General features: G+C 38.6%; 2 protein-coding genes across 4 annotated transcripts in view; both read right to left on the reverse strand.

Annotated features, from left to right (window-relative positions):
- LOC127880297 (cyclin-dependent kinase 7-like) overlaps window positions 1-198 on the reverse strand; it is a 36990-nt gene extending 36792 nt beyond the window's left edge. Inside the window, exon 1 of the mRNA XM_052427660.1 lies at window positions 43-198. Within this exon, the coding sequence (XP_052283620.1) occupies window positions 43-96 (54 nt within the window). The 5' untranslated portion in view covers window positions 97-198. The remainder of the gene's footprint in view (window positions 1-42) is intronic.
- Window positions 199-14174: 13976 nt separating this feature from the next.
- The window catches only part of LOC127880288 (histone-lysine N-methyltransferase ASH1L-like), a 72610-nt gene continuing 60590 nt past the window's right edge, over window positions 14175-26194 (reverse strand). For all 3 annotated transcript variants that reach the window (XM_052427635.1, XM_052427634.1, XM_052427636.1), the window contains 6 exons: window positions 24442-24665; window positions 24070-24154; window positions 23535-23719; window positions 22743-22815; window positions 22222-22356; window positions 14175-18742 (listed from right to left, as the gene is read on the reverse strand). In XM_052427635.1, the coding sequence (XP_052283595.1) occupies window positions 18626-18742; window positions 22222-22356; window positions 22743-22815; window positions 23535-23719; window positions 24070-24154; window positions 24442-24665 (819 nt within the window). In that variant the 3' untranslated portion in view covers window positions 14175-18625. The remainder of the gene's footprint in view (window positions 18743-22221; window positions 22357-22742; window positions 22816-23534; window positions 23720-24069; window positions 24155-24441; window positions 24666-26194) is intronic.

A 26194-nucleotide genomic window follows, 5' to 3' on the forward strand; every position in this document is an offset into this window, starting at 1 on the left:
AAATTGACAGAAAGAAACAAGTCGATTTCATTATTGTATTACCTGCCCTTCGCCGAGAAACTCAATCTTCTCATAAAGCTTGGATTTGTCTTCCATTTTCTGCCACTGTGCAGTTTAAAACCAACAAAATACCTTACAAAATTACATATTTTTCTCGTTTAAGATCTGCTGTAGCATGATTGTATCGAGGTGCAACAAACGCTTTCTTTTTCATATGAAGCATTTTACGACATGGATGAGTTGATGGTTACATACTACTAAAAAATCTATCTTTCCCGTGTATGTCAAACGCAGAATTTATAAATAAATACTGAATTTCATTTTGTTTATATTTTATTTTTCTCTAGTTTCTATGTGTCTGTTTAAAGTCTATTCATTTCGAACAGTATTTCGTTATTTAAACCGGTTAAGAGTGGGTTTCGCAAATGTTCTAAACGTGTTATTTTTACAGTTAACGGTTACTGGAGCTCAATTGATCATTTTTGGATTGTGCTCTGCTTGAAAGAACGCCGGGTAGTTCTAAGTATCAAACTATGAACCTTCCCCAGACACGGAAAAATACGCTTTAAGGAACCCGGCCAACATAAGCCTGTACCCGAATGTTGGGAAAAGTTAGTCGGTCAAATCTATCCCGGCTGCCCGAATATTCGCCAAAGAGATAATTTGGATCCAAAGAAACCATAGCTCGATGGCAAATGAGATCTTATTGGGCACTCGTAGAATGTTAAAAAAAGTGAGAGAATCTCCGAATTGTGAGTGCTCCTTCGTATACAATTAAATATAACTTTTTGCTCTCGCAAGCCGGCTGTATCGTTATATTGTTTCTACCGGTTCTCGACTTAAATCCCCTAACGGGTTTTCCAGTACACTGAGCGTAGTAAGTACCGCCGCCCGGATAGGCTTCCAAAATCCGCATAAGACAACCCTCTTATTGTCCCGGTTAAAATTTCTGTCTGGTTCTGCGTCGACCGTCTTCAACAGCTGCTTCCGTCCCTAGTTCAACCTTACCTTTGACTATGGTACACCCCGAAGGATGAATGCGTAAAACGTTTCAACCATCGGATCTTCCAAGTTCCAGAACACAGCGGAGAAAAATGTCCAACTCAATAGTATGCTGTACGTACAGGTATTGGTAGAGACGCCCGCAGAGGCTCATGTCAATGAAGTAATATTCAATGTCAATGAATTTACTCTGAACACAAACTGCTTAATTCGTGGCAAATGATGTCGAGCCAGTGTCTAAACATATCTATTTTTGCAAGACACGTATATACAAACTATATGTAATTGAATAATAAGCGTGAATTTGACATTTGAACGCGGGATACAAGAAGTAAGCGCAACGTGCATGTCATAAACAAGATTAGTAGAGTGATTTGTAATGGTCGTTCTTGCGATCACGGTTCCGTAAACAAAAGCTGTACCTTACCCATATTTTGAGCATTATTTGATCTTTAAATATGATATTTATCATTAAATATGACATTGATCTTTGAGCTACATGCGCCTTGCATTCAGAGACTCTTTACAAAGTGATGAAAATTTGTGGCATTTTTAACATTTTTTAACGGATATTCATGTTACAGTAACAAATAAAAATGCTTTGAGGATAAAATTAACTTAAATCATTTAACTCATTCGAACTATCGGTGTCTGGTTTTAGACCGATTTTGTAACATAACAAAACTCCTGTATTGTCTAAGGGAGAAAATCCTGGTAACCATATTTCTATTCTTTAAATGTATAAAATGTCTTAAAATAGTTGATTTTTTCCTTTAGTGAAAAGCTTTCTAAAATGACATCTATATCAATATAAAAACTAGTACATCAAAAAGGCTTCCGCATTCCTGCCGACATTTCTCTATGAGATGCCGACAAAGAGGCGCAAACATAATTATACATTATAAGATCATTGGATTATTGAATAAGGTTAATATATATTATGACAATATATAATTTCGTGTTTGTACTTTATGCAAATCGCTTGTGTACACTATGTTTGCCTATAAATCAAGCTACTTAAGAATACTACGAAGACACAATATGTACAAGTATATACAACAGTTTATTTGTTTTATTTAATACATTCATACGTATAAAATAAAGATATATATTTTAAACTGAATATAAATAAAGACACAAATATTCTAAAGTGAGTTTAATTTTATTTTCTGAATAAAACTTAATCGCCTTATGCACGGATGTTTTTTAAGAACCGACGACCTCTCCCCAAGGTTTTCTTCGTTGTAAATTTACGAATGGCGTCATCCTTGACGGACATGAGTGTAGATAATTATCATCAGTGAGGCTCGATCGGTCATTGTCGGCTTGGGTACTACTTAAATGTACCCCGGGTACTCTTTAGTATACTTAAATGTACCCCGGGTACGGAAAATATGTAAACGTAAACACGTAAACGGCCAATTTAGACTGTACCCGAATTTTATTCCCGCCCAGAATCCGATATCGTAAAGCGCGCAATGGAAAACGAAACAATATTCTCTTTGAACAAAACCTTCCTAAACATGCTTTTTTTTAGTAGAAGTTCCGATAATGTAGCGGCCATTTTTACAGAATATTGACATTAATATGAACAAATTTAATATGAAAAAAAGCCGACAACGACCGATTTAGCGTTAGAATTCCCGGGTACGTTTCAGTATATATTTCGTACATTTATGTATACTTAAGAGTACCCGGGGTACATTTTAGTAGTACCCGAGCCGACAATGACCAATCGAGCATCAGTGAGGTCATGGCTTCAGTGAGGCGCTTGTAATTAGTGACACTCTTGTCGTCATTATGTATTTGTCATCAGCAGCCCATTTGTCATCAGAGAGACCACTGTTATGAAACTGGTTATTTTCATCAGGGAGAACCTTATTAAGAGAAAGGCTCTTGGTATCAGGGAGACTATTGTCATAAGCAAGGCTCTTGTAATTAGTAAGGCATTTGTCACCAGGGAGTCTCTCGTCATAAGCAAGGCTCTTGTAATTAGTAAGGCATTTGTCACCAGGGAGTCTCTCGTCATAAGCAAGGCTCTTGTAATTAGTAAGGCATTTGTCATTAGGGAGTCTCTCGTCATAAGCAAGGCTCATGTTATCAGTTAGCCTCTTGTAATCAGCGAGGCTTTTTTTTATCAGCAAGGCGTTTGTCATTAGGGAGTCTTTTGTCATAATCAAGCAGTTAGCCTCTTATAGTCAGCGAGGCTTTTGTCAGCAGAAAGGCTCTTGTCATCAACCAGGTTCATGTACTTGTTGAGGATCTTTTCATCAGTTAGACGCATATAATCCGCTAGGGGGTTATACTCAGAGAGAATCTTGTCATCAGTGTGTCAGTTCTTGTTATTAGTGAGACTATTGTAAAGAGTGAGACTCGTACCTTCGTTGATATTCTTGTCATCGGGGAAGCTCTTGTCGTCAGCAAGGCCATTATCTTTAGACAGGCCCGTGTAACCAATCAAGCTCTTGCAATCAGGGTGGGCCCTTGTAATAAGCCAAGCTCTTGTCATCACGGAGGCCCTTGTAATCAGCAACACCCTTGTCATCAGAGAAGCCCTTGCGATCAGTCTGCCCATTTTCACCAGTGAGTATTTCGTCTGCAATATAGCCCTTGTCATCAGAGAGACCATCGTCATCATACAAGTTCTCGTCATCAGTAAGGCTCTTGTGTTTAGCAGGGATCTTGTTTGTAGCCAGGTTCTTGTTGTACGTGAGGCTTTTGTCCTCAGCCAATCTGTTGTACTCATTTAGATTCGTTTCATTCACAAAAGTGTAACCATTAGTTGGGCTTATTTCATTGGTTATGCTCGCGTTCTCAGCCAGGCTCTTGTTAGAAATGGGTCTCTTGTCAGCAGGCAGTGAGACTCATGAAAGCAGTAAGGCTTCTTTCCTCAGCAAGGCTCTTGTCATCAGTGAGGCTCTTGTCATCAGTGAGGCACTTGTCATCAGCGAGGCTGTGGTCATCAGTGAGGCTCTTGTCATCAGTGAGGCTCTTGTCATCAGCGAGGCTCTTGTCATCAGTGAGGCTCTTGCCATCAGTGAGGCACTTGTCATCAGCGAGGCTCTTGTCATCAGTGAGGCTCTTGTCATCAGTGAGACACTTGTCATCAGCGAGGCTCTTGTCATCAGCGAGGCTCTTGTCATCAGTGAGGCTCTTGTCATCAGTGAGGCACTTGTCATCAGCGAGGCTCTTGTCATCAGTGAGGCACTTGTCATCAGCGAGGCTCTTGTCATCAGTGAGGCTTTTGTCATCAGTGAGGCATGTCATCAGTGAGGCACTTGTCATCAGCGAGGCTTTGGTCATTGTAAGGTTTCAGACCCGTATAGGGATGTTTAAGATAAAGACGGAGTTTGTTTATATATTTATTAACACTCACACACACAGAAATACATGTACATACAGTCCAGCGTTCTATTTGAGAATCTTTACGAGCGAACCCCGGCCACGCGCCACACATGCTGCGTCTGCAACGCTGGATGCTGATTGGTGTAGGGCGGGGTTAACCGAAGGTTAGCATAATTATGACTGACGGCTGGACATAACATCCCTTCTATCTTCAAAATAACAAAATGCATATTTCAAATTATTACATAAAGCAAATATAGATTAAAAAGTAGAGTATCTGGAGAGTGTCCTTTCCTTCCTGTGAAAAACAAAATATTTTCGAACTGCATATCTCATTCTATTAAATTGTTTATCAAAACAAGAGTATAATGGAACTAATTTAACACGTTGATAGTCTTGTTGGGAAAACAGTCATTAATCCACGAGCTGGCGGCTGATCCGAGATAGAAAGTTAATTTCCTTGATGACATAGGTCAGCTTTCGATCAGATTGTCTTGAATTTACGGGAACGGCGCTGATAAAACCATTATCCGATGTGAAAAATGCGATTAAGCACTAATTACTAACAAATGTGCGAACAGGCTTTCTGCAATAAATTTTGTTGATTTTCTCTGGCAAGGTATGAGAACAGACTTAATGGGTTATAGCAAATCTTAGGCATTTTTCAACCAATTATAAAATATAGTTGCAGCAGATCGTTGTTGGCACATTTGTTTCACAATAATATTATGATTTACAGGGTTTATTATTACCTGTATCACTTTAATTACACACATGTGTATATAAGGCGCAGATTTGATCATATGCATGCAGTTATTAAACGTGTATTTATAGTCCGGTCTGTATTTAAATGAGCATTATAAATAAATCCATTCATGAATAGCGCGCACGTTTTTCTCACACATACTGTAGTACCATGCGGCACATTTCGCTGTTTGTTAGTCATTGTCGTATTTTCGCGGCGGCTTTCTTTCACGACTCGAACGTCTGAGCGGTTGTTGTACGGGCTGATGGACGGCTATTTCCTGGCGTACGATGTCATCGTGAGATGGCGGTAAAGCCAGCACAGGCTTGAGGTGAGAGGCGTCGCGTGTTAGGATTCGATCCTTATGTCATACCGTAACCATGTAACCCTTGCGCGACACGACACTGCCGGGAACTGGCGAAAACGGTGTATCGAGTTTGTTTCGCACCTGCTGTTTGACCAGAACCTTGTCTCCTGGCCGTAAAGCAGATGCTTTTGCTTCATTCCGTTTATCGGCGTAGTATTTGTTTTTCTGCTTGACTTTCGTGTCACGTTCCTCGACATATTTTCCGTTACGACTTGGCGGTACCGAAAATTGCGGAAGTTTTGTTTTCATTTTGCGGTTGAACATTAGTTCAAATGGTGAAACTCCTGTGCTTGGGTGCGGGGTGCTTCTGTAGTTCATAAGAAAATTGGTAAGTTCTGATTTGTTGTTTTGTCCGGACGCCAGTGCTGTTTTCATACATTTAACTAGAGGTTTCATAAAAGCCTCTGCTGTACCGTTGGCGTTTGGGTGAAGGGGTGTTATTTTCCGTGTTTGAACCCGAGCTGAGCGGCAAATTCTGAGAATGTATGGCTGTTGAACGGCGATCCGTTGTCGGTTTTGACGACGTTTGGTATGGAAAACAGTCCAAAGATTCTCTCTAGCAATGGGATGACGGCTTGTGCAGCTACGCTGTTGAGTTTTTCGACCACTGGATATCTACAGTAGTCACAAATAACTACCATAAAGTATTCCCCAGAGGGCATTGGGCCACAGAAATCAACCGAAATTTCATCCCACGCTTAGGCAACGGGCTTGGCTTAACTGGTTCTTGTACTGTTTCGTTTGATGCGGACATGCAGGGTATACACTGTTTGCATGTGTCGTCTATGAGTTTGTCCATGAATGGGAACCAAAAGGTTTCACGCAGCAATGATTTACAACGGGCTCGACCCTGGTGACCCTCGTGTGCCAGGTTAATGGCCTTATGCTGCAATGATTCTGGGATACACAATCGGGTGCCACGCAATAAAATATGTCCATCTGAGAGTGATACCACGGTCAGTTCTTCGCGAACGTTTAGATAACGGCGATAGCTGTCTGTCTGCGAGCAATTTTGTTTGTCCTAAGTGTTGTATTTAACAGCTTGAATTACACACTGAAACACACCGTCTGTCTGGGTGGCACGCGCGACCTCTGAGAGGGTTAACGATTTTGGCACTGAATTGCTCGCGAGGAAATTAACGTATTCTTCTGCTACGTTGTCTGCTTTGAATTTTTGAATCGGATGTCTGGAGCAGTAGTCGGCAATCATTTGGTTTCCAGCACGGTACTTCACTTTGAAATTGTATGTGGTCAATCTTAAACGCCATCGTTCAAGACGGGCTGACTGGATCTGCTTTGTGTTGGTAAAAAATGGACTCCAGACACCGATGATCGCTGATCAAGGTAAATGCTTTGCCAAACAAGTATAAATGGAAATGTTGGCATCCCCAAACACAGGCGAGAGCTTCTCGTTCTGTTTGACTGTAGCGCTGTTCGACTGGGGTAAGTGACCTACTTCCGTATGCAATTATCTTACTGTCCTGAATTAGTATTCCAGAAACACCGACAGGACTGGCGTCTACCCATAATTCTGTGTCCTTAGAAGGATCGAAGTATGTCATGACTTGATCACTTGATAGTGCGTTTTGGAGCTGTCTAAACGCGGTCTCTTGCTTATTTGTCCACTCAAACGCGACCTTACCTTGAGTGAGGCGTCTTAACGGTTCGGATATTGTTGAGTAATCGCGGATAAATCGCGAAACATAATTTGTCATGCCGAGAAACGACCTGATTTCTGCTTGATTTTTCGGCCTGTCAATGTTCTGGATTGTCGCGACTTTTTCTGGATCTGGAGAGATTCCAGAGTCGGAAATAATGTATCCCTAAAATTTGAGTTTTGATTGTCCGAATTCACACTTTCGTCTATTGAGGGTGAGACCCTTCTCCTGAAATCTTTGCAGAAGCGCTTCCAGATTTGTGTCGTGTTCTTGTCGTGTTTTGCCGTGCACGATTATGTCGTCACTGATATTTAACGTTTTCTTCAAACCTTGTACAGATCCACCTTAGAGAACACCGTTGAGCCGTTTAATTCTGATACTATGTCGTCGATAGTTGGCGTCACATGACGTTCTCGTTTTAGTGCAAGATTGGCTTTGCGCATGTCGACACATAGACGAATTTCCTTGGGTGCATTCGGCTTTGGAGCTACCACTAGGTTTGACACCCACGGCGTTGGTCCGTCGACTTTCTCGATGACGTCCCGCTCCTCTAACCGATTGAGCTCTTGTTCGACTTGCTCACGAACGTGGAACGGGATCCGTCTAGCCGGCTGGCTTGACGGCACAACATTTTCGTCGATATGGAATTTTATTTGTTTGTCTTTCAATTTTCCGAGACCTGTTAATACGGATTTGTACTTGTCGCAGAGTTCCGCGTAGTCACAATATTTTACCGAGTTTATGACCAGAACTATACCGAGTTCGACGGCTGTTTCATAGCTTATTAAAGTTTCTGATGTGTCTTTTATGGAATGGAACACCGCTGTCGCGAATTTCTTGTCTGACTCGATGGTGAGTGTGTATGTGTTCTGAACCGGCAGAGATATATTTTGACCGAATGCGTATGCTTTCATTTGAGCTTTTCGGGGTTTCGGACGCGGTGTCATTTTTTTACAGAATTGACTCGGACACCACATTGATGCTACTTCCGGTATCTACCAGTACATTTGTTTTAACACCTTGTATTGTAAGTTTTATGAGTGGTACCTTTTTATTGCCGATAGCGTTTACAGATAATCCGTATAGGTACTCCTCTTCCGAGTTCGAGTCTCGGCCCAGGGACTCGGAATCCAGCTCTGCATTAATCTCCCGCACTTGTCGTTGGCCTGATTGTAGCCTTTTTCTGCACACTGCAATGAAGTGGTTATCCTTGTGACAGTAGTTACACTTAGATCCGATTGCCGGGCAGCGACCGTTCTGGTGTGGATACGGTCCACCACAATTTCTGCAAGACGATGCCCTACGTATCTGACTTGAGTTTTCTTGGCGATATGTGGTTGTATGTGTATTTCGCTCAGACGGATTCGGCTTTGACGTCGTCGTTGGTCGTCTGTGAATTTTATCTACATGCTCATGTGATCCATGATGTGATCTATGCTGGTCGCGAGACATACTTTCTGCTTGGGCTTTGGCTAAATCCATCGTTCTTGCAATTTTCAACAGATCGGACAGAGGCTTGTGGGAAGACTCGAGACATTTGATTCTCAGTTTCTGTGACAATACACCTTGGATAAATTGGCTTTTTATTTCATCATCGTTGTTAGCGAAGCCACAATTCGTTGCTTTTTGACGGAGACGTGTCGTGAATTGATCTAACGATTCACCTTGCTGCTGCTTCAGGTTTCGAAATTCGAATTTCTCGAATTCCGTGTTTGTATTGACGAAAAAATGTCGTTTTAGCGCCGCTTTCGTCTCCTCGTAATTTGAATCGTTGCCTTCTAAATCCAAAGTCTCGTAAATGTCATACACCTCGTCACCTGCATAATGTAGTAACGCCTTCCTTCGCTTTTTTGAATCGATGCTCAATCCACCGAACAAGTTTTCTAATTTGTTAACATATTTGTCCCATCGTATTCCAACGGAATGGCTGACACTAGACACTGAAAATCTATCAAAACTCGGAAGAGCCATGTTAACACATAAATCCTCGTCGCCAATGTAATGTTTCAGACCCGTATAGGGATGGTTAAGATAAAGACGGAGTTTGTTTATATATTTATTAACACGCACACACACACACAGAATTACATGTACATACAGTCCAGCGTTCTTTTTGAGAATCTTTACGAGCGAACCCCGACCACGCGCCACACATGCTGCGTCTGCAACGCTAGATGCTGATTGGTGTAGGGCGGGGTTAACCGAAGGTTAGCATAATTATTACTGACGGCCGGACATTACATCCATCATTGAGGCTCTTGTCATCAGTGAGGCACATGTCATCAGCGAGGCTGTGGTGATCATTGAGACTCTTGTCATCATTAAGACTCTTGTCATCAGTAAGGCTCTTGTCATCAGTGAGGCTCTTGTCATCACTAAGGCTCTTGTCATCAGTGAGGCACATGTCATCAGCGAGGCTGTGGTCATCATTGTGGCTCGTGTCATCATTAAGGCTCTTGTCATCATTAAGGCTCTTGCCATCAGTTAGGCTCTTGTCATCAGTGAGGCACATGTCATCAGCGAGGCTGTGGTCATCATTGTGGCTCTTGTCATCATTAAGGCTCTTGTCATCATTAAGGCTCTTGCCATCAGTGAGGCTCTTGTCATCAGTGAGGCACATGTCATCAGCGAGGCGCTTGTCATCAGTGAGGCACTTGTCATCAGTGAGGCACTTGTCATCAGCGAGGCTCTTGTCATCAGTGAGGCTCTTGTAATCAGTGAGGCACTTGTCATCAGCGAGGCTCTTGTTTTCAGCAAGGCTGTGGTCATCATTGAGGCTCTAGTCATCATTAAGGCTCTTGTCATCATTAAGTCTCTTGCCATCAGTTAGGCTCTTGGCATCAGTGAGGCACGTGTCATCAGCGAGGCTGTGGTCATCATTGTGGCTCTTGTCATCATTAAGGCTCTTGTCATCATTAAGGCTCTTGCCATCAGTGAGGCTCTTGTCATCAGCGAGGCTCTTGTCATCAGTGAGGCTCTTGTCATCAGTGAGGCACTTGCCATCAGTGAGGCTCTTGTCATCAGCGAGGCACTTGTCATCAGCGAGGCTGTTGTCATCATTGAGGCTCTTGTCATCAGCGAGGCTCTTGTCATCAGTGAGGCTCTTGTCATTAGTGAGGCACTTGTCATCAGCGAGGCTCTTGTCATCAGTGAGGCTCTTGTCATTAGTAAGGCACATGTCATCAGCGAGGCTGTGGTCATCATTGAGACACTTGTCATCATTAAGGCTCTTGTCATGATTAAGGCTCTTGTCATCAGTGAGGCACATGTCATCAGCGAGGCTGTGGACATCATTGTGGCTCTTGTCATCATTAAGACTCTTGCCATCAGTGAGGCTCTTGTCATCAGTGAGGCTCTTGTCATCAGTTAGGCTCTTGTCATCAGTGAGGCACATGTCATCAGCGAGGCTGTGGTCATCATTGTGGCTCTTGTCATCATTAAGGCTCTTGCCATCAGCGAGGCTCTTGTCATCAGTGAGGCTCTTGTCATCAGTGAGGCTCTTGCCATCAGTGAGGCTCTTGTCATCAGTAAGGCTCTTGTCATCTGTGAGACTCTTGTCATCTGTGAGGCTCTCATCAGACGTTTAGCTCTTGGCATTAGATTTTCTCAACAGTGAGTGTCTTTTACTCAGCAAGGCTCTTGTAAGTAGTGAGACTCTTGTCCTCAACAAGGTTCTTGTTAGTATTGAGGCTGTTGTCAGAAGTGAGGCTGTTGTCAGAAGTGAGGCTGTTGTCATCAGTGAGGCTCTTGTCATCAGCGAGGCCCTTGTCATCAGTGAGGCCCTTGTCCTCAGCAAGGCTTTTGTCAGCAGTGATGCTATTAACAGCAGTGAGGCTTTTGTCCAAAGACGAGCTTTTACAATCAGTGAGGGTCATGTCATCAGTGAGGCTCTTGTCATCAGTGAGGCTCTTGTCATCAATGAAGCTCTTGTCATCAGTAAGGCAATTGTCATCAGCAAGGCTCTTGATAACAATGAGACCCTTGTCAGCAGTGTAGCTTTTGTTTTCGGCAAGGCCATTTTCAGCAATGACACTTTTGTCAACAGTAAGGCTCTTGCCATGAGTGGGGCTCCTGCCATCATTGAGGCTCTTGTCATCAGTTAGATTCATGTTAGTTGTTAGGCTCTTGTCATCAGTGAGGCTCTTGTCATCAATGAGGCTCTTGACAGCAGCATCTTCTGCAAGGCGATTGTCATCACTGTGGCTCTTGTTAGTAAAGAGACTCTGTCCTCAGTGACACTCTTGTCAGCACTGAGGCTCTGTCAGTAGTGAGACTCATGTCCTCCGTGAAACTCTTGTCAGCAGTAAGACTCTTGTCCTCAGTGAAACTCTTGTCAGCACTGAGGCTCTTGTCAGAACTTGAGAAGTGAGACTCTTGTCCTCAGTGAAACTCTTGTCAGCAGTAAGACTCTTGTCATAAGTGATGCTCTTCTCAACAGCGAGGCTTTGTTAGAAATGGGGCTTTTGTAGGCAGCAAGGCTCTTGTAAGCAGTGAGGCTGTTGTTGTCATAGTTTTAAGTCTTTTGAAAAGACCTATTTTGAAAAAATGTATTTTGAATTGCTCTTGAATTGTGATATCAATTGATCTTTGATGTACAATCACGGATCATGAGGTATTATATGACAAGAGAGCAGCATCTGAAGTTAAAGTAAGTACTTCCAATTGGAACAGACACAACATGTTTTATTTAATTATATGATCTAAAACCCAAAAGTAAAATAGCTATTACAATCACGCTTAGCAAAAAGCTTAGAAATGGTAAATGATAACGCTAGATTCTGGAAAGCTGAATTATGCTCTAATTAAAATTATAAGTGCGACCTCGATCTTTGATATTGGGAGACAGGTCTTGAATGTACGAAGCTGACTCCACAACGGGACATATGTGGTGAGTTACTTTAAAATTGTATATTTGATAACTTTACAGTCTGTACAAGCCGTATAATGCTCATTTTACTTTGCTCATTAATTTTTTTACCTTCAACTTTACAAGCTGTCATGTATGTCACTTATCTTTGTGGAAACACATTTTACATTTGTATGATGAATGCTGAAGTTTAGAGTCTGAACAAGCTCTGAAGTGTACAAAGATGGCCATTAAGTGACTTTTACAGTTACCTGATGAATAATGAAGTGACAGTCTGGACAAGTTCAAAACAGTCTGACCCAGGCAGTATCATTAACTCAAACATTGTTTCAGCTTTATTGAACTTATCACAAGCAGGTTCAGCAACAATCATCCAATGAAACACTTGCTAATAATGCATTTGCGGGAAAGAAAAATGTAACTCATTTGAAACTCTTAGAAAATATATGAGAATAACAAGTAACTGACGGTTATATTTCACATTTTATTGTAATCGTCACAACAATATTATAAATAACAATGATTATATGCTCACACAAAATGCTAGGAATAGTAACAGGCAGCTTTTTGGATAAAAGTCGAACACAAAGAAGTTACAATGTATAATGGTTCTCAACATGCAGCAGGCAAAAATGATATGCCGATAAATGCTACCAAAAATGTATCAGTACTTAATTTTAAAAGAATATAAACTTGACATTAAAATCACAACACCTTTATAAAATAAGATTGGTAAAAAAGAATACTAATTGAACGAACAAGAAAACTAAACTATTACAGGGAGACATGCTCATTCCATAATTAAACATCAAACTGCATCATTTATGGCACTATAGTTCAACACTGCAGAAAAAATCCTTTTTGTTGTAGTTGCTTGTTAAAAGATTTTTATAATTAAAACAAACACTGACTGTATTGTCAATAGGCAAGTAAAAGCTACAGTGGACTTTGGATAATGCAAATGAGGTACTTTCCTACCGTTAATAGGGCTGCAACATATCCTCCTCTGTCCCCTATGTAAATTTTACGTATTTACTTCATTTTCTTAATCTGGATCTTGAATCAACAGAGGAAATTTTCGTTTATTTGACATTTTAAACAAACCTTGATCTTTGCATACTTAAACTTACGGTACAATCATATCACATATAATTAATGCACAATAAATCTGGTTTTTACGAAATCAAAGCCAAATCTTGCAAAATGTTTTATGAAAACATCCCTGATAAATGTGTCTTCTCATATTGTCATGTTAAACCAGTCCAGTAATAAACTGTTGAATGCCAAGTAGTTTCAAACAAGAGGGCCATGATGGCCCTGAATCGCTCACCTGACTAACCAAATACAATCCCAACCCTGTTTTCAGCAAGATAAACATTCTGACCAAATTTCATAAAGATTGGATGAAAACTGTGACCTCTATTGTCTACACAAGGTTTTTCTATTATTTGACCTAGTTTTTGACCTAGTGACCTAGTTTTTGACCCCATATGGACGGAAGGACGCACGCACACACAACGGACACCGGACATCACACGGTCACATTAGCTCACCACGTCACTTCGTGACAGGTGAGCTAAAAAAGTAAAAGGTAAAAAGCATGCACACTTTACATTATTTAAGCAGAAACTGTCTACAGTAGCCATGACTAAAACATGTTCTTGACCTTTTTGCAAAAGCAGCTATTATAAGTTAAAAACGTGTATTAAAAACGTACATAAAATTACTGCACACATTGTCAGGTTTGTAATTGGTCTTAAGGAAAATATACCTATTTTCACGTTAACCGGGTAAACATAGGCCCAATGCGCACCATTCAAAATACTGGTAAATGTAACAAATAACAAGAGCTGTCAGAGGACAGTGCGCTCGACTATTCGAGTGCTTGACAGTATAACGAAGCCATAATGGGGAAATTGTTAATATTCAATAATTTCTTAGAAGATCTTTCAAAAATAAAAAAAGGAAAAAAAAATAATGTTTTTTTTTTGGGGGGGGGGGGGGGGGGTAGGGGGTTGAGAGGGGGGTATAATGTGGGGTGTGGTAATTTATTAGATTATGTTTAAAAAAAATTGGGGGGGGTGTAGGGGGGGTGAGAGGGGTATAATGTTGGGTGTGAAAATTTATTAGATGATGTTTAATAAAAAAAAAATTGGGGGGGGGGGGCGGTTGGGGTGGGGGGGGGGTGGGGGAAGGGATTTGGGGTAGGGGCGTGGGGTATTGTTTGGGTGGAATCCATGTGGTATTCAGGTAAGTGTTGTTTTGTCAAAGTAATAATAAAATGTGATCATAAATAAAGAAGTTATGGCAGTTTAAGCAAAATGTTCAATTATCTAAGTGTAAAAGGGGCCACAATTATGTCAAAATGCTTGATACAGTGATCTGCTCTTGTTTATAGGTTGGGGTCATGTTGGTAAACATGTATGCAACATATATTAGCAATATGTCAAAGGATATAGGAAATATTTGGGGTAGTACACAAACTTTAAGATAGATTTATCAATAATATGCATATTCTAAGTATAAAAGGGGCAATAATAATGACAAAATGTTTGATAGAGTTGTCTGCTCTTGTTTATAGGTTGGGGCCATGATGGTTAACAAGTATGCAAAATATGAAAGCAATATGTCAAGGGACAATGAAAATAAATGGGGTAGTAAGAAAACTTTAAAATTTGCTGCATATTCCAAGTGGAAAAGGGGCCATAATTATGACAAAATGCTTGATAGGATTATCTGCTCTTGTTTATAGGTTGGGGTCATGTTGGTTAACAAGTATGCAAAATATGAAAGCAATATGTCAAGGGACAAAGAAATTATTTGGGGTAGTACGAAAATTTAACATTTGCACACTAATGCAGACGCTAACGCCGGGTGAGTAGGATAGCTCCACTATATGTATTTTATATATAATAGTCGAGCTAAAAATGGGCCAAAAACTTTAAAATTAGAGTGCTGAAATTTACAGTAAAATTAAGCAAAGGCAAAACATGGAAAATGAACAGTGTTACAGTGCAAACATGCAAGTTGGATCCAAAAACTGTATGATAACCCAGAACCTGTGAATTTTGAAATGGTTCCCATTGCTTACATACCCGCCCCCTAAAATTTCAGGTAACCATTACAGCCCTGTATCCAGAAATGAGGAGGTTACATCAGTTCATAGTAAAATGTAGCACCAAAGCTTTATAACACCAGATAGTTGCCATTTATAACAAAAAAGACAATTTTCATTAAATACAACTGAGCTTCACTCTGGGAAACCTGGTTTAGGCTTTTATGAAATTCTTCTTTTAGAGGACCTTTCTAATAAACTAGAATCCAATCTAGGTGAAGCGTTGTCATCCATCAGCCTATGCGAACTGTATATTCAAGTATACTCAGCTTCATATTGTTCATGAATTTCTGTTCAATTTATTTACTTTAATACAAAAAACACCAACACGCTGTTCAGTTTTGTATGCCTTAAAACTTAAAGCAGGTGTACAAGTTAACACAAATACCAACTATAAATGGGTAAATTTAATCATAACAATAATGCCAAATAACAAGCACCTTATGCTATGATTTGCTCTAGATTTCTGCCAGCGATAACACTGTGAAGGCACATACCATGACTGCAAATCATAGGAAAATAAAACAGTAGAAATAGACCAAACTGATCAGCTGCCTTATCTACAGAACCAAAAGTTCCCATACATGTACAATGAATTACATTGATGAAAAAACCCAACAATTACCCATGTATTGAACACTAAGCCTAACCCATCATTACCTTACAAATGCATATCATTACAAATGCATGAAAAATGAATTTCATTGAGCCGTGCTGTGTGGAAAGGGGGTTTAATGCATGTGCATTAAATGTCTCAGATAAGCCTGTGCAGTTTTCACAGGCTAATCAGGAACAACACTTTCCGATTTATGATATATTTTGTTTCGAGAAAGTCTCTTCTTAGCAAAAATCAAGTTTAGGCAGAAAGTGTCAACCCTGATGAGCCTATGCCTACTGCACTGGCTAATCTGGGATGACGCTTTACACACAGGCTTTTCACACTGCACGGCCCATTTATATATGATTGCAGTGTTTGTTCATTTGATAAAACTAATTTTTACAGAATAATCTGCAATGAATATCAATCTTAAGCAAATCAAAAGCTTACACTTTCTGATAAGATTACAACATAGTGGATATAGAGTTTGTTATTTATTGAAATACTGAAAACATAAGCCCTATAAATCAAAGATGCATACATGCACCAGCATAACAAAGCCAGCCTGAATCTAATATTATAGTAAGATTTACTGATTTAACATACAAACAACTGATTTTGCATAGATGAAATTCCTTTAACAAGTAACTTTGTAACAATGCCATGTAATAGAACAGGAACAAATTACATGCTTCTTTGTCTTCATTGTCAGCAATTATATCATTAATGTCATGTCATATAACAAATAGTTAAACTGAAAACATAAATGTATTTTTAAACCTTAAAACATGATTACATGAGTATCAGGAATAAGGATTTTAAACATGCTGTAATTTAAAAATTTGCATACAAGTTTAGATACTTCAAACAGCAGGAGGTGATGACTTGAATTCATTTTGCTATGAACATACCATAAATATCTCAGTATCAGATTCAAAATGGCTTTTATTAAGTATTTTGGATTTTTAAAATGGTTTGCTGCAATTTTCTTAACCAAAAATTGAGACAAACAAAACAGAGCAACTATTTTTCTTAACAAATTAGTCTCTGATAAAGATATGATTTGGTCTATGGGAAAACCAGGCTTAATGCTTGTGCTGATAAGGCCGTTTAAAGAGTCTACTCTTAACCAAATCTTGTCTAGACAGAAAAAGTCATCCCAGAATAGCCTCCACACGGACTGCACATGGTGAACTGGGACAACACTTTATGCACATGCATTTAGCCTGATTCTCACAGAGCACTTCTCATATCTTTCTTTCTATTAAACCTTCAAGAGTATAGTGCATGACAAAAATAACCAATAATGACAGTTTGAGTTAATGTTTAGAAAGAAAAGGTAAAATTAACATTTTTTTAACCAATTGAGTAGTTTTTTGCAGTAAAGACACAAACACTGCTTTCTGGTGGCATAATTTCAGAAACATTTTATTGAACATAATATCAGACCATAAAGATAAGTAATCTTAAGTTCAGTGTTTTTTCTTATGTAAAATAAGAACAATATAAAATGATTGAGCTAAAATGTGTTACATTCAGTCAATAACAGTTACACTTAACACCATATGATACAAATAGAGTAAAAGGAAAGTACAAAATAATCAAAGACTACCTACATTTTTACAGGAGTATATACAATTATCGAGATTTACAGTAATATTTACAATAGTAAAGTTTCATAAAAACACATACAGAGATTATTATTATACAACATAATGGTTTCTACAGAAATACTACACAATCTTTGAATGAAAGCTCAAGTCAAATATGTATGTACAAAAGATCTGTATCAATCATGATTTAATATTGCACCTCCATTAAACACTTTGTTCACATATGGCAATAGTTCATATAAAAATACAACAATACTTGTAAACAACAATGACATAAACAGCAAAAAAAGATTTGGGAAGATAAACATACTTGATGCAATATAATTAATTCAAATAAATTATCTCAAAATAAATGCGCAGAGTTCAATTATCGATGCTTGGAGCTAACTCACAGGTTAATATACTACCGCTTTTAGCGAAAAAGTAGCAACAACAGTTTTGTTTGAATATAAATTAACATCCCAATGCCCTAAACAAGATAATACAATTTCCTATATGCGTCAATATCAGGTAATTTGAACAAATGGGTATTTAATGTTACAGAGATCATAAATCAAAATGTCAGCAAACTTATCACAAATATCCTTTGAAATCAAGTGCCTAGTGACATTTATCAAATCAAGCAGTTTATTTGTAAAGACTGCTGTAGATGAGGATGACAAATTAATGGCAAGTAACTGCGTATGTCTTTGTAGAACATTTAAACACACAACTTCAAACATTTCTCCCCAACTTCCAGACTGGTACTAAGAAATAGCTTCATATTAATAATGGATTTCATGCATACAAAATAACCAGCAGGTTGCTGAAACACTACGTTCTCAATCAGGGTTAGAGTCATTTCCAGTTTGATACGTCAAATACTTGAGATAAGTGTCTTGACATTAAATTTCTTACTGTAATTCTGTTTCTCACAACAGATTGAATTAAGTTAAATTCTGTCATATTTTTCACAATTTCAGAAACATTCTGCCAATGCACATCAACTATTTCTTTTAACTACACAATTCTGCCATAAATTTAACTTGTCGCATGATCATGTTCAGACATGATCCAGGTCTGGTTGCAGTCACCTTTGACCATATACAACATCTCATTCAAGGTTTGAATTCCACAATTCAATCAAGATTGGATCATACAATAACAGATTTATATTTTACTGGTATATAATAGCACATGGTTGAAGTATCAGATCAGTTTACTCGTACTTAAAATTCTTGTACAAACAATTTCAGACACAAAGAGGTGGAGCGTTGTAGGTTATTGCCACAGGTCAAGTGAACAGGTAGTCTGTGTATTGAACACAAGGGCGGTCCTATTTGTGTGGGTGAACCATCAGGTAGGAGAGATCATGCCGTCTCTTGCCAGGAGACAGAACTGTGCTGGACAGAGCCTCAATTATGCTGTTCACCTTCTCTCGCTTCTGTTTCCTCTAAAATCAACATTGAGTATTACTTAGACCCTACATGATTCATGTATAATCAGATAACATAAGTAGGTTTTGAAACCTTTCAGCAAATGCAATGTATAAAGATTTCTTACCACTATTATGTTCCTTGCATACAATTTAAGTATAAACACTTTGCACTAAATCTTTAAAAATCTGATAAAAGACACAGCATAGTTCTATTTCAACATTCATTAAGGTTTTAACATAAACCAGTTTTCTTTACATGTTAAGGCAAAATAAATAGTGAATCAATCTTAGCAATGTGCATTGATACCTTAACCATCAAGGTGGTTAAAAACTTCAACACTTTAACTTCACAAATTGCAAAGTAGGATTGTTCCAGATTTAAACAAGAGCACCGCCTTGCGGGTGCAGACCGCTCATCTATTTTCTTTTTAAAGGTGAAGGGACTCTCATTTTCAATCACTCACAAAGGAGGGAGGAGTGGAGTGAAGAGGGGTGTATAGTGTGGGGTTGTGGACATCTATTACATTATTTTCCAAAAAAGCGAAAAAAAAAAGAAAAAAAAAAAATCGGGGGGGGGGGGGGGGGGGGGGGGTTGGGGGGGGGCGATGGGAGGGGGGGGGTTTGGGTGCGATGGTTGGACGGTATTTCAAACATAACAGTTTAAAAAAAAAAAATGGGAGGGGGGGGGGGGGTATAGTGTGAGGGTGTGGTGGTAATTTGTGAGATGATCTTAAAAAAAAAAAAAAAAAAAAAAAAAAAAAAAATTGGGGGTGGGGGGGGGGGGGGGGGGGTGGGGGTGGGGTGGGGGGGTATAGTGTGAGGGTGTGGTGGTCATTTGTGAGATGATCTTAAAAAAAAAAAAAAAAAAAAAAAAAAAAAATTAGGGGGGGGGAGGGGGGAGGGGGGGGGGGAGGGGGGGAGGGGGGGGAGGGCACGGGGGATGGTTTGGGTGGAGTCTATTGTGGTATGTCAGGTAAGAGTAGTTTCATCAAAGTATCAATCAAATCTAATCATAAATAAAGAAGTTATGGCAATTTTAGCAAAATTTAATAATTTGACCTTGAGAGTCAAGGTCATTCAAAGGTCAAAGTAAAATTCAAGTTGCCAGGTACAGTAACCTCATGATAGCATGTAAGTATTTGAAGTTTGAAAGCAATAGCCTTGATACTTAAGAAGTAAAGTGGATCGAAACACAAAATTTAACCATATATTAAAAGTTACTAAGTCAAAAAAGGGCCATAATTCCGTAACAATGACAACCAGAGTTATAAAACTTGTCCTTTTACTGTACCCTTATGATAGTTTGTGAGTGTTCCAAGTATGAAAGCAATATCTATGATACTTTAGGGGTAAAGTGGACCAAAACATAAATCTTAACCAAATTTTCAATTTTCTAAGTATAAAGGGCCCATAATTCCGTCCAAATGCCAGTCAGAGTTACATAACTTTGCCTGCACGGTCCCCTTATGATAGTTCATAAATCTTGCAAGTATGAAAGCAATAGCTTTGATACTGTAGGAATAAAGTGGACCTAAACACAAAACTTAATCAAATTTTCAATTTTCTAAGTATAAAAAGGGCACATAATTCTGTCAAAATGCCAGTCAGAGTTACATTACTTTGCCTGCACAGTCCCCTTATGATAGTTAGTAAGTGTTGCAAGTATGAAAGCAATAGCTTTGATGCTTAAGGAATAAAATGGACCTAAACACAAAACTTAACCAAAATTGTCAATTTTCTAAGTATAAAAAGGGCACATAATTCTGTCAAAATGCATGCCAGAGTTATCTAACTTTGCCTGCCCAGTCCCCTCATGATAGTAAGTAAGTGTACCAAGTTTGAATGCAATAGCATTGATACTTACTGAGAAAAGTGGAACTAAACGCAAAACTTAACCAAAATTTTCAATTTTTTAAGTATAAAAAGGGCACATAATTCTGTCAAAATGCACGCCAGAGTTATCTAACTTTGCCTGCCCAGTCCCCTCATGATAGTAAGTAAGTGTACCAAGTTTGAATGCAATAGCATTGATACTTTCTGAGAAAAGTGGACCTAAACGCAAAACTTAACCGAACGCCGACGCCAACGCCGACGCCAAGGTGATGACAATAGCTCATAATTTTTTTTTCAAAAAATAGATGAGCTAATAATCAAAATAAATAGTTTTGTTTTTTAACCGTTTAAAAAAAAAATTGGGGAGGGGGTGGGGTGGGGGGGGGGGGGTATAGTGTGAGGGTGTGGTGGTCATTTGTGAGATGATCTTAAAAAAAAAAAAAAAAAAAAAAAAATAGGGGGGGGGGGGGGGAGGGGGGGTTGGGGGGGGGGGGCACGGGCGATGGTTTGGGTGGAGTCTATTGTGGTATGTCAGGTAAGAGTAGTTTTGTCAAAGTATCAATCAAATCTAATCATAAATAAAGAAGTTATGGCAATTTTAGAGAAATTTAATAATTTGACCTTGAGAGTCAAGGTCATTCAAAGGTCAAGGTAAAATTCAACTTGCCAGGTACAGTAACCTCATGATAGCATGAAAGTATTTGAAGTTTGAAAGCAATAGCCTTGATACTTAAGAAGTAAAGTGGATCGAAACACAAAATTTAACCATATATTCAAAGTTACTAAGTCAAAAAAGGGCCATAATTCCGTAAAAATGACATCCAGAGTTATGCAACTTGTCCTTTTACTGTACCCTTATGATAGTTTGCGAGTGTTCCAAGTATGATAGCAATATCTATGATACTTTAGGGGTAAAGTGGACCAAAACACAAAACTTAACCAAACTTTCAATTTTCTAAGTATAAAGGGCCCATAATTCCGTCCAAATGCCAGTCAGAGTTACATAACTTTGCCTGCACAGTCCCCTTACGGTAGTTAGTAAGTGTTGCAAGTATGAAAGCAATAGCTTTGATACTTAAGGAATAAAATGGACCTTAACACAAAACTTAACCAAAATTTTCAATTTTCTAAGTATAAAAAGGGCACATAATTCTGTCAAAATGCACGCCAGAGTTATCTAACTTTGCGTGCCCAGTCCCCTCATGATAGTAAGTAAGTGTACCAAGTTTGAATGCAATAGCATTGATACTTTCTGAAAAAAGTGGACCTAAACGCAAAACTTAACCAAAATTTTCAATTTTCTAAGTATAAAAAGGGCACATAATTCAGTCAAAATGCACGCCAGAGTTATCTAACTTTGCCTGCCCAGTCCCCTCATGATAGTTAGTAAGTGTACCAAGTTTGAATGCAATAGCATTGATACTTTCTGAGAAAAGTGGACCTAAACGCAAAACTTAACCGGACGCCGACGCCGACGCAGACGCCGACGCCAAGGTGATGACAATAGCTCATAATTTTTTTTCAAAAAATAGATGAGCTAAAAATTACAAAGCCGACTAAAATACCTCTGCACTAGCCCCAGTGTCCTATAAAGATTGTTAAAAGATGTACATAACTACTATTACAACTAAACTGTGTCAGTACTAGCCCCAATGTCTTACCCAGTGTGGGTCAAGGTAGGCTCGCCCACCACCCCCAAGCTCCCGGGACTCTGCCTGATGTTTGTCACCTCCCTCCATACTACTGGTACTCCTCTCTCTCCAGTTACGCTTGTAAGACTCCGGTACTTCATGTGGCTGCATATATACAGTTATAGTACAAGACTTTGTACATGAATAGAGAATATTGTTTAGCTATATATCACTGTGCTAATGCATAATGTCTTATATATACAAAATCGATTGATTTTACTTTATGCTATTCAGAATTATTAACCAATAAATATCAAATTCTATATTTCATTACATAGAGTAAAAGTTTTTTTTATGATGACTTCGTATTCCAACACAAAATTACTTCAGAGAAATACATGTATGTCTGATTCATAAATGAAATCTGTAGTGCAAAAGGCTTTTGAAAAGAACGTATACAACTTATTGCTAATTTCGAAATAATCCTGAATAAACATTTACAACTCACCATAACCTACAAACACATAAATGCAAACTGACAGTGAACTTACCAGGTATGTTCGTTTGGGATTTAATCTCTTCTCATACATGTCAAAGCAGTAAGACTTGGTGTTCACTTGAATCCTGAAAAACATACATTATATTGAAGATGTTTTTGTTCAAATTGCAATAGTAAGTTATGCTTGTTTTCAAATTTATATAGTTAACAAGAGCACCCCATAACGGGTGCCACGCTTGACTGCGGGTGCAGTTTTGAATAAACAAAAGCTTGTCCGATTTCTTTTTTTAGAGGTCACAGTGACCTTGACCTTTGACCTAGTGACCCCAAAATGGGTGTGGCGTGTAGAACTCGTCAAGGTGCATCTACATATGAAGTTTCAAAATTGTAGGTGGAAGCACTTTGATTTTAAAGAAAAATGTCAAGGTTTTAGCACGACGCGAACAGCAGACGACGAGCTGGCTATGACAATACCTCGTGTTTTCTCCGAAAACAGCCAAGCTAAAAATAACCTGTAAAAGAGCATTAATATACTATATTAGCAAATCATGATGTTTTTACATTCAACACAGAGTTACCTCTGGTTTGGTTAGATCTTGTATAAAAGTTGGGAATTTCATATTCATATGTTCATATTCAAAAACAAAATTATCTCTGTTTTGGTGAGATCTTGTAGAAAAGGTCAAACCTTTTATTGATATTTTTAATAAAATTACCACTGTTTTGGTGAGATCTTGTAGAAAAGGTCAAACCTTTTATAAATATTCTAAATAAAATTACCTCTGTTTTGGTGAGATCTTGTAGAAAAGGTTAAACCTTTTATAAATATTATCAATAAAAGTACCTCTGTTTTGGTGAGATCTTGTAGAAAAGGTGCAAAGTCTTGTCCATGCGGTATTCACAAATGTAGATATCTTCTTCATGATAACCTTTGGGGCGACCTTTACAGTAGGTCAATAGGTCAAGGACACAGCAGTAGCCGACAATAGAGTCCAGCGGGAATATTTCATAGAGAGGTGTTCTGAAAACCTGAAAATGAATATTTATTTTATAGTTATTGATTAACAAATGCACATGATGAGCAAACTTACTGGGTTTTAAATAGAAGAATAACTGGAATCTCCACAAGGCAACAATTACAATCACATTTTTGGTCTTCTTAAACCTAACTGAGATATAGTTTGATGATAATGTTTTTTTCTCAAATAATTATTTTGATGGCCTTTAATAAGCACATAAGGAAACAGAGATCCAAACAGTGGCTTTTAATCGTTTAACTGTTCAAAGCACTGACAATAAACACTACACTCACTAAAATTTACAGTTAGCATTTGATTGTTTCCCAATAATTTGCAAAGAAAACTCAGAGAAATACCAACCTCATTTGGGAAGAATTTTCTGTTTGGTTCGTGGAATGTCTCATGGGGTCTGATGTATGTGTGGCCAAAGGCAAACTTGTCACCTCTACAGAAATGCAGAAAGAGAAACAGTCAAAATGAGCTTACTAATTTGAGCCTATACTAAGACATGTTTCAATTAAACAAAACACCAGATTTTGGAGTAAGTTCGCTAATATTCATTCAAAATGGTATCAGAATGCAAATTACAATTGCAAATTAATTAATGAAATATAATATTTACTAATATCTTTCGAACTATCATGGTTTCATTTTTGTAACCTATGATTTCTAAGGATGAACATAAAAACTAAATATATTAACCATTACCAAATAAATGCTGCCATTCCCTACCTATTGTTTTTCCAGAGTCGTTCAATCCTGAAAATATCCATCTTATCCTTATTAAGGCCGCCCGACTTCTTGTACGAGAATCGTTTGGACTGGTTCTCCTTCATCACGTAAACGCAGGTCCCCAGCCTGATTTGCATGTCGTCCCTCATCAGGGTCATGTAGTACCGGTTCCCATCATCAGGCACAGGGTCCTCGTCATCCATGCAGGGTGTGATCTCCACCTCCTAACAAGTATACATTGTGGGGGTTATATTCAAGTGTGCATATCAAAACTAGAGCCAGTTTTATTCGTCTGATCCTCAACATCCCACCAAGTGACATTGAAAAGGTAATATTTAAGTTGCTAACCATATACAACAAAAGAATTTAATATAATTGTTTGTCTTAGCTTTTTTTTCTGATCGATCAACTAAAGTGGAACCCCTCTAAACCGGACACCTCCGGGGCCGAGAGAAAATTCCAATTTAGAGAGGATTCCGGTTTTAGAAGGGAAATTGACACATCCACCCATAAAACGCTTTTAAGTCACCAAGTCCAAGTGCCTAAGCAAAGCTCAGTGCATTTTCCTGTATGATCGGTATAGAATTGGCGATGACTTAGCCCTTACAATACAGAACCAGTCCCATACAAGTTTGTTGATCTTTTCAAATTTCATCTGATTGTTAAACCGACTTTTGTTGGGTGAAGACTTGTTTTCCCAAAGAGTCATGTACACAGACTTTCCTAAACCACATTTCTCTGACAGCATCTTGAGTGTAGGTTTAGGCAACATCTTTGACTCTGTGATCAGTTAGATTTTGTCTTCTAGAGACAATTCCACGTGCCTTCACTTAGAAGGAGGTTCGAATATTTTTAGTCTTAGTAATCTGAATTGCCAATTTGAAAAGCTAAATGGATATCTAAATGGAACTGCTTCAACAACTCTGCAAATCACCATTTTATATGACACTAAATTAGGAAATGTAAACCAGACCGCCATGATGGCCCTGAATCGCTCACCTGACTAACCAAATACAATCCCAACCCAGATTTCATCAAGATAAACATTCTGACCTAATTTCATAAAGATTAGATGAAAACTGTGACCTCTATTGTTTACACAAGGTTTTTCTATTATTTGACCTAGTGACCTAGTTTTTGAACCCAGGTGACCCAAATACAATCCCAACCCAGATTTTATCAAGATAAACATTCTGATCAAATTTTATAAAGATTGGATGAAAACTGTGACCTCTATTGTCTACACAAGGTTTTTCTATTATTTGACCTAGTGACCTAGTTTTTGACCCCAGATGACCCAAATACAATCCCCACCCAGATTTCATCAAGATAAACATTCTGATCAAATTTCATAAAGATTGGATGAAAACTGTGACCTCTATTGTCTTTACAAGGTTTTTCTATTATTTGACCTAGTTACTTAGCTTTTGACCTAGTTTTTGACCCCAGATGACCCAAATACAATCCTAAACCAGATTTCATCAAGATAAACATTCTGACCAAATTTCATAAAGATTGGATAAAAACTGTGACCTCTACTGTCTACACAAGGTTTTTCTATTATTTGACCTAGTTTTGACCTAGTGACCTAGTTTTTGACCCCAGATGACCCAAATACAATCCCAACCCAGATTTGATCAAGGTAAACATTCTGACCAAATTTCATAAAGATTGGATGAAAACTGCAACCTCTATTGTCTACACAAGGTTTTTCTATTATTTGACCTATTATGTGACCTAATTTTTGACCTAG

The sequence above is a fragment of the Dreissena polymorpha genome, chromosome 4 (assembly GCF_020536995.1).
Source record: "Dreissena polymorpha isolate Duluth1 chromosome 4, UMN_Dpol_1.0, whole genome shotgun sequence".
In the NCBI taxonomy this organism is placed as follows: Eukaryota; Metazoa; Mollusca; class Bivalvia; order Myida; family Dreissenidae; genus Dreissena; species Dreissena polymorpha.